Below are 9,150 nucleotides of genomic sequence, written 5' to 3'. Positions count from 1 at the left end.
ACACGCTATGACATCATGCTTTTGAACCGACCAATGGTAAGTAAAAGAGGGCGGGCGGGAAAGAAAAAAAAAAAAACACACGTGCTCTCAACCAAACCTTCTTTCTACAGATGAAAACGCCAAGCTTGACAGACAAAAGAATTCCGGCCGTTCTGATTGGCTGGCGTGTTTGCGTTTACTCTTAGCAACCGCGTGACAACACTTTGGTCGTAGTAACCACCTGAGCGCGCCATTTCTTGTGAGGCGGGGAGAGGGAGCGCCGCCCAGCCGTCCTCCTCCTCCCGGGGCTGAGGACACGGGGAGGAGGAGCCTACCTCCATTATTTATATTTTGTCTCCCTTTTTATTTCCTCCCCTCCTTCAAAGTCTGACACGTCCGCAGTGAGTGAGTGGCGTTGGCAGCCTGTCAATCCGTCACCGGGGCCGGCAGCAGCGGCAGCGTAAAGCGGGGCAAGCAGCCGGAGCCATAAATCCCGCCCGGGAGAGCCCCGACTACCGGCCCCCCATCCATCTCTCCTCATCACCCCCGCAGCCGCCGCCACAGCCGAGGAGGAAAAAACTTTTTTGATTGCTGCTCTGAAGCATCATCATCATCATGGTCCCCAGCTCCTGTCATTAATACTCCCCCACCCACAAGTTCTTCTCCTTCCTCTTCTTCTTCTTCATCCCAGAGACTTTTCTTTTATAGATCTTATTTCTTCTCTTCCTTTTTTTTTTTTTTACATTTTTTTATCATTATTTTTTGTAATAATCTGCCATTTATTTTATTGGAGGTGATCAGCGAGGAGCTGCAGCTACTACAACTCCCACTATCCCTACTACTACTCCTACTCCTCCATCATCATCGGACGCTGATTTATTAAATGAAAGACTGGGAGATTGTCAGCAGCCGGAGGCGAAAGGATTGAAATAAAGATCCCCTGGACTGATCCGAGGAGGAGCGCCATGACTTCATCACCGGGGAGGAAATCATCTTAAAATTAAAAAAAAAAAAAAAAAAATGATTTTTTTACTTTTTTGTTTAATTTTTTAGGATTTTTTTTTTTATTATTATTTTTTTTTTACCTTGATGGAATAAAGCATTGATTAACCCTGCGGCACCCAGAACTGTCCCTAGAAGAAAGTGCTGCAGCTGCCGATCATCCTTCAAGAGACTTTTTCTTATATATTTTTTTTTAAGGGGGGGGGGGGACTGATGACCTCGAAATAAAGAATTTTAAAATTCAAAAATTTCCGATTGTGACTTTGAATGAATGGATTTTTTTTCTTCGTCCTAATGGGATGAATCAGAAGTGGCCTTAAGAAAGCCGAGACTTTTGATGAGACCCCCAGAAATTTGTTGCATTATCTTGGGAATAAAAATTGCACTGAAAATAATATATCTCCAGAAATAATAAGAAGACGAAGCGTCACAGGGGCTGCAGCTTTGTTACTTTGTATAAGGTTTTTTTTTTTTTTTCTTGGATGGAGTGAACTGTATTCTACGCCTTATTTACCAGTCGGGGTACCCAAGGCTGGGAATTTACGCTTGCTGCCATTGTTGATGTGCGGGGCACTGACCCCCCAAGCGGTTGTTGTGCCCCTCTGACTGTGCGGTTGTCTTCTTGCAGTCTTGCGTTTCTATTGATTCGGCTGTGGAGACGAGTATGGACGAACAGACCAGGATGTTGCAGACTTTGGCCGGGGTGACTATGGCCGGTCACTCGGTACAGGGGGGGATGACTTTACCTCCTCCCCATGGACACGATGGGACGGACGGGGATGGCAGGAAACAGGACATTGGCGACATCCTGCACCAGATCATGACCATCACTGATCAGAGCCTGGATGAGGCGCAAGCAAAGTTGGTTTCCATCGCAATAATAAAAAAAAAAAAATCCCCCACACACATATAGACGCAGCAGCATCATGCTTTCCCTCCCCAAACATGAGAGCAGCTCATCACTCCTGTACATCCTGGAGTGAGCAACTTGCAGGCAGTTTGTCAAATAAACCGACACATGTTTGGGTAGCAACGATGAGGAGCAAAGGCTGCCATGCAGCTGGAGGCTCCTTCTTGCAGGGGGACGGGGGTGATCTCTCTAAAGAGGGGCGGCAGCAGCTGTATTAATAGGTGCTGCTGCCTCCGTACAGTCCATTCTATGATCTGACCCTATATAGGAAGAGTGATCATTATAAATGTAATTACGGTGCTACACCAGTCAATCCGTACACGTTTATTAGTCCCTATATTGTTAAAGTGATGACCATAAACGCAGCTCGTCCCTATGTGTAGAGGATTATTTATAGGACTTCCTGTAGGAACAGCGTCTAGAAGGTGCCAGGACCTGCATCTTTCTGTGCCCACCTTATAGCCCTTAACCAGATGCAGACCGCTGTCATGAGTTTTGTATGTTTTCTGGAGCTTTTTAGTAGCAGATGCTACCGCAGAAGGGGAGAACAAAACAATCAATGTTAGGAAAATATACTGCTGTGTAAAAGTTGCCCCAATTTAATAAATCAGTTTCGATATGGATTGAAGCCGGTTATTGCCGACAAGCGATGATTTATATGGGCTGTAATAGTCATCTAATCTGACATGTGAGTAAACATTACAAATCGCGAAAGCCTTTAGTGGGGAAAGCAGAACGTTTACACTTTTTATGAGATAATAGTTTTAAGCAACGGCCATTTAACTGCAAAGTTAGGGCCAAGTTATCAAAAAAAGTTTTCCCTGACGCCTTAGGGATCAGATGTTTGCTGCTGTAGGTAGCGATAATAATCATGATATGTATTGTGGAAAATACTATTGTTCTGCTTCCGGCTAAAGGGTGTAGTATATTTATAACGGGAATATATAATATTTAGGTATGTTTGTATCATGTTCAGTAGTTTATATCATCATGTACAAATCCTACACGTTTGGTCATACACGCGCAAAATATATATGCACATGATACGTACATATGAAACACACCTGTATTTTATTTAAAAATGATCTATTTCTGAATTATTGATCTATAGATCTATCTGTACATCTTCTGTCTATCTGTGAACTGTCCTTTCATCTTGGCTAGCTATGGTGTATATGTATTTATTAATGTGTTATCTGTCATTTATGTAGCCATTTTTTTATCGCCTATCTATCTAGTTAAATATCTATTTATCTATGAGTTAGCAATCTATCTATCTATCCCTTTATCTAGCCCTCTATCTATCTATCTCTATCTCTCCCATGTCTGTCTATCTATCTATTATCTATATATCTATCTATCTATCTAGCCCTTTATCTAGCCCTCTATCTATCTATCTCTATCTCTCCCATGTCTGTCTATCTATCTATCTATTATCTATATATCTATCTATCTATCCCTTTATCTAGCCCTCTATCTATCTATCTCTATCTCTCCCATGTCTGTCTATCTATCTATCTATCTATCTATCTATCTATCTATCTATCTATCTATCTAATGTATCCATCCCATATCTACCTAGTTATCTATCTATCTATACTTTATCCATCAATTTATCCGCCAATTATCTATATATCTACATTATATATTTTTTCATTCTACCATGCTAATATCATGTTTCTAAATCCTTGTTTTTTTTGCAGGAAGCATGCACTAAACTGTCATAGGATGAAGCCAGCCCTCTTCAGCGTGCTATGCGAAATCAAAGAGAAAACAGGTAGGAGTTGTAATCTTTCTGTCGTTATTAACCCCTTGATCACGCTCAGCTTAACATGGCTTTTAAGCTGGGCGACGCCATCTTTGTTTCCTTGTGCGGTCAAGAAACAGTCGAAAAAAGAAAAAATAGATTGTATTGATCATATGTGTACAGATCGTTGGGTAGGGGACAGGTCAACCTGGCTTTTGGCAACACTTTTGTCAGGCAAGTGATAGTGAATGTTAACCCTTTAGTGGGGCAGGCTGAACAGGTATAGGCCACAAAGTTGTCCCTGTGGCTCACAAGCCCCCCCCCAAAAAAAGAAATGGTTCTCAGGTTGGTAGTAAGCAGGAGGTGAAACGGGGATGTGCTTTTTATCCCTCACCATCCCCTATGATCAATAAGGAATCTGTGCTGGTGACACCAAATCACATCATTAATTAACTGCAAGAATCACTGGGAAAGATATCTTTATTGTGACGGATGCAAAATGAATTCCCAACTTAATCCGCAATTAAAGGAAGAAACAAAAAAGAAATGGATTTTATTCTGGATTTTCTTGGTTTAGTTATAAGTACACTACTGTACATGAAGTATTTTTCCTATAGAGTATATATCATCTGTCCACACATGTATGTTATATACGGTTTTACGCCAAGGTAATTGAATGTTTCCATAGTTAGGACATATCTCTATGGCTGCATTAGAAAAAAAAAAAAAAGTATCTTTCAAAATTTTTTTTTCTTTTGTTGAGTGTTCTTATATATTTTCATAAAAAGCCATCATTAAATAATCGGATGATTTCAAGGGTGTCAAATCACCAGAACCTATTAAGGGTGTCAGTTTCAGTGTTGAGCTTGTCATTGATACATTGTAACAAATCAAATGACTACAATATATATATTAATTGCTGGCACACCTAATCAATCACCGTCAATTTCTGTGTGCTGAGAGGGTTTTTTTTTTTTCTTAAGCCCCCCCAAATCTATCTCCGTAATTGCTGCTTTCTGCTGGAATAATACACAATGACCTGATCTTATGAGCATTTCCACTGTTTACTAGACGCCGCTTGGTCGTTTAGCAATTCAGAGGTTAATTTAATGCAATCTTTATACGATTGCTTCATATTTCTCATAGAGATTATTATTATTATTTTTTTCTTATAACCTGACACTTTATATTGCGTTTCGCTTTTAATTGCTATTTTTCTCAGGCTTTTGTCTACGCGTTTCACAGGCGTATGTCGCCACTTAAGAGGGAGAAAAAAAAATAAAAATTTAATAATTGAAATAATTGTGCACTTTATGCATTCTGCAAAATGAACCTAATCGGACTGACTAGTGCTGTAAGCAAAGGTGTCAAATCTCAGATCTTCATAGATTAGATAAGGGGGCGATACCCGCCTCCGCGGCTGAGAGGGCTGATCGGTACAAATGTCCACTGGCACCCCCCGGCTTATAAAAGTGACAGTAAAATTGACAAAAGGAAAAATGGAAATTGGAAAAGACGTGCCTATTACATTATGAATGAGCACAAGACTCTTTAGTCGTTTTAGCAGACAAAGAACGCGGAGCATTGGCCGTGACATCAATAACCAGCCGAATTGTTTAAATGAGAAGATTCGGTTTGCATCATCATCTCTTTAGTGTGATGTAAAATCGTAGGCTGCGTACGTATGGATTTCACACATTGCAACGCTGCGGTCTGCAGCCGTAGAAGCAGCTGCTTCTTCCAGTTAGATACAATGCTGAATTTCAAGTGTTTTTTTTTTTTTTTTTTATCCTCGGTGGCGGCAATCTGTTTAATGTCACAGAGGGCGGCTGGTATGGCATGTGCTAATACCAGCCCTGGCAACTTTACCTTATTAGCCGGCGAAAATGAAAAGGGTCAGGAAATGTCTTTTGTTTTCTGACCGCTTCATTGTTTCAAAGCTTCTCTCTCCGTCCACAGAGAATCTATCAAAATATTGCACGAGGGTAGACGCTTCCCCCCTCTATCCCCACCTAGCACTATTTTTTTTTTATTATGTATGTTCATTTTAATTATCACATCGGCCGGCAGGTTTTATTGAATAAAAAGCCAAATAACAAGCAGGTTTCAGTTCCTCCAGCGCATTTATCTTCTTCCCATTTTGCATACTTGGGAATAGAATTATTTTATTTTGGGTGTTAAAATTATTCACTATTTACCAGGCTTTATTAACGGCAGCTGCAAGGGTAGAAGCAATTTTTTATTTGATTTTTGTAAAATGCTGCGGAATATGTTGGCGCTATATAAATAAAAAATATTATTATTATTATTCTCCCCCTAAAATGTTAGTGTTTTTTTGAGATGTTAACCTGCCCCCAAATCTTTCCGTTTTATATCATTTTCTAGATTTTTATTTATTTATTGTATTGAAAAAGGGAAAAAAAAAAAAAAGCGTGAATGATTTAGCTGCCTGGGCTGTGTTTGCTGCATGTAGATGAGAAATGACCTTTTTTGTGTGAATTAAATAAACAGGCTCTGGATTTTTCAGCTAGCCACAGGCATAAAAATCAATACACGTGAACATATGAGTGTGTATGGATGGCTTTTTTTTTTTTCTTCTTTTTGTCAACGAGCCTGAGCCTAAATGTAAGTTTTTATCCCCAAGTGGGTACACAGTGGCAAAAAAAAAAAAAGTGTAAGATTGCTTCATTAGTATTGGCGAAGCGAGAAAATTAGAAATATTTGTTAGTTTGTCATAGATCTCGGAACAGAAAAGCAAAATAAATAAATAATAATAAAAAAAATTATATATATATATATATAATTTTATTTCTATAGCTCCAACATATTCCGAAGCTAATTACAATTATGTATGGATAAGGGTGTCATCCTTAACACCTATAGCCTCTTACTCATCCGCCCTGTGACACAGTCCGTAAAGATTTTAGGACTTGGAAGGTGCATTGACAGCTGCCAGCCACCCCATAATATAAGCGTCGCGGAGCAGAGATCCTAAATGCCATTCATTTCGTAGTAATGTCTAGTGGCATACATGATGGTTTGCCAGATTTGTGGCCTTTTGTGAGCCTTATAAGCAGCAGGACAGACTTGGGAAGATCATAAAATGTAATGAACTTCTCCACTGAGCGTGGTGTCCGCAGGGGGAAGCTAGAAGGACCTTCGCGGGCTACTTGAAGGATTTTTATAAGCCTAAAGAGAGTCTGTAGAAAACGCTCACTGAACATTTTTGACCCAGAAAAGATGCGAGTAGCCAGTCAGGAGAACGTTAACCTGTTTGTCGCCGAGAAATCTAGCAAAGGATTAAAAGTCTGCATAGATCTATACAGGTGACCTAAAAGTTAGAGTCAGGAAATCTAGATAGATAACGTGACGAAGCACCAGAAACAACCTTATACAGGTAGAATATGTAAATGTGATAAATGCACAAAAATAATTCTTTATAGTTGTAAAAAAAAGTGAAGAAGGCACAACTAGTGGCCGCATAGTCAAATGCGAAGTTCAATCCTCGTCATCTCCCGTCCCGGGGGAGAATAAAATGATCCATAGTTAACAGAATGGGAATGTGCCAGAGTGCAAGTGTAGAAAAAGGGGGAAAAAAATCTCCAATATTAATTTCTCAGCTTGACATAACCTTTAGAAAGTGCTGATTCAAAGCGATCAGACATACCTTTGTTCCTATGTCATTTTTTTGGAGTTGTGATAAACCACCTCACTCAGATCGTACCCCCCCACCCTGTGTGTCTGGGGTGTATTTTCTACACCCACCAGTCCTTGTAGAACCTCACAAATGATTACTGCCCCCGGGTATCTCGTCATGCTTACCTACATCATATCATGCATTGCCTTTACGGCATGCAAACGCTAAACATATAAAATAATAGATTTTTTTAATTTCCTGCTATACAGAGATTATCACCATTCCTATCACATCGTATAGAGATTCAGAGATCTGGGACAATCTTTACTGTTAATCATTACTTTTTGTTAACCTGTAACTTAGATTATTGCCCTTCCTATAGTGTAGTAACGGCTTCATATTAAAATTGCAATACATTTGCTTCTGGTACATCGACTTTGCTACATCTGTACGTTGGATAAATGTATTGATTCTTCGTCAGAGCAGTAGTATAGTCAAGTTCATGCATGGGATGATAACGCAGAAGGTGTAACTGCAGCCCCATGTAAACGGTGTGATTGCACTCGCTAGATAGGGAGGTGGCTGCGTTGTGTGTCTCTCTGGCTTCCCAAACCGTGTGCTTATTAGTTTTATGTACTATCACTAGTAACGTAGGGGGTTAACCGTCCAACAAAACTTCAACTCAATTACTGAGCTCTGTTTCCAGTGTACGTCTCAGCTTCCTCTTGTAAGGTTAAGCGGCAGCCAGTTATCAATGTAAATGTAATAAATGAAGATAATAAGGGGCAGGTTCAGACAGTAGGACGCACACACGTATGTCATATGTAGCAGCGGGGATCTTTTATAATATTCCATCCTAAACTGGTGTAATTGTGGCAGTTGTCTTAAGGGTTGTACATAGGAATGCAGCCACACTTTTTATTTCTTCTTCCTTTTCCCCTTTGTGCGTGTTGCATTGTGCCGTATTTTTTAGTCTCTTTTCGCCCATATTGATGCATATGTCGGTTATCTATAAAAACGTATAATTATTACAGCGTGGGGACACGAGAATATTCCACTTTTTTTTTTTTCTGCACATCCAGAACCATTTTACGAGGACGGCAAGAAATGTCATATTTTCTGACGGCCCAATAAAAGTTATCACATCCTGAATACAGAGCTGGAATTTTTTTACCGTAAAGTAGGGACCTGGTCCAAAGAAGAATTGATCTAGTTCCCATGCAGGGCAGAGATTAGAAGTTTTAGTCATGGGTTTCTTTTAGTTTTGTCTGATTGGAAAAGCAGGTTACGTTGCTGGTAAAGCAATAGTCAATAATTTAGATTTATTTCTCTTTTTTTTTTTTTCCAGTATACATATATCACTTCACGGATCACACTTTTTTTCTACATTTTAAACTTGAACAGGTCACGCTGAAAATGAAAAGGAGGGTTGTCTGGTACGGCAATCGCTCTTTGGATCTGTAAAGCGTGTTTTCCATGTGTCCCTTATATGTTTCTTCCCAGAAGTTTTTATTGCTGATTTAATAAAATAAAGAGAGAGAGAACCTGCTAATGATTTTTTACACTCTCTCCTGGGTGTCTGAAATGCCAAAACACAATATGGACACACAGACAGATAAATAGATAGTTGGATACGATCTTTATTAGACATTGTAGACATTTATAGTTTGATAGAAACACAAACTCTCTTGTATGGGGAAACGTCATAATTGAAGCTTTAGAAATGAGGCGTATAATCACATGTTGTTTTATGTTGTTCTGACGCTTTGTCGGCCATTGTGTTACCTTATCCGCAAACCTATTGTGATTTATCTGGTACACAAAGCGTAGGTAATGTAACCCTACAACGCAGTAGGGTAGGTAATTTCGTGTCCT

At 39.6% G+C, this 9,150-nt stretch overlaps 1 protein-coding gene across 2 annotated transcripts in view; it reads left to right on the top strand.

The window, feature by feature from the left end:
• Window positions 1-282: 282 nt before the first annotated feature.
• Window positions 283-9,150, top strand: part of PBX3 (PBX homeobox 3) — a 251,252-nt gene continuing 242,384 nt past the window's right edge. The window contains exons 1-2 of one of the 2 annotated variants that reach the window (XM_073639783.1): window positions 283-1,842; window positions 3,595-3,668. In XM_073639783.1, coding sequence (XP_073495884.1) covers window positions 1,646-1,842; window positions 3,595-3,668 — 271 coding nt within the window. In that variant the 5' untranslated portion in view covers window positions 283-1,645. The remainder of the gene's footprint in view (window positions 1,843-3,594; window positions 3,669-9,150) is intronic. The other variant, XM_073639784.1, reaches the window with a different exon arrangement.

Source organism: Phyllobates terribilis, unplaced genomic scaffold (assembly GCF_046119375.1).
Source record: "Phyllobates terribilis strain yellow unplaced genomic scaffold, ASM4611937v1 Scaffold_7__3_contigs__length_470593459, whole genome shotgun sequence".
NCBI lineage: Eukaryota > Metazoa > Chordata > Amphibia > Anura > Dendrobatidae > Phyllobates > Phyllobates terribilis.
Note: the sequence above shows the minus strand (reverse complement) of the source record. Positions and strands in the feature narration are given on the sequence as shown.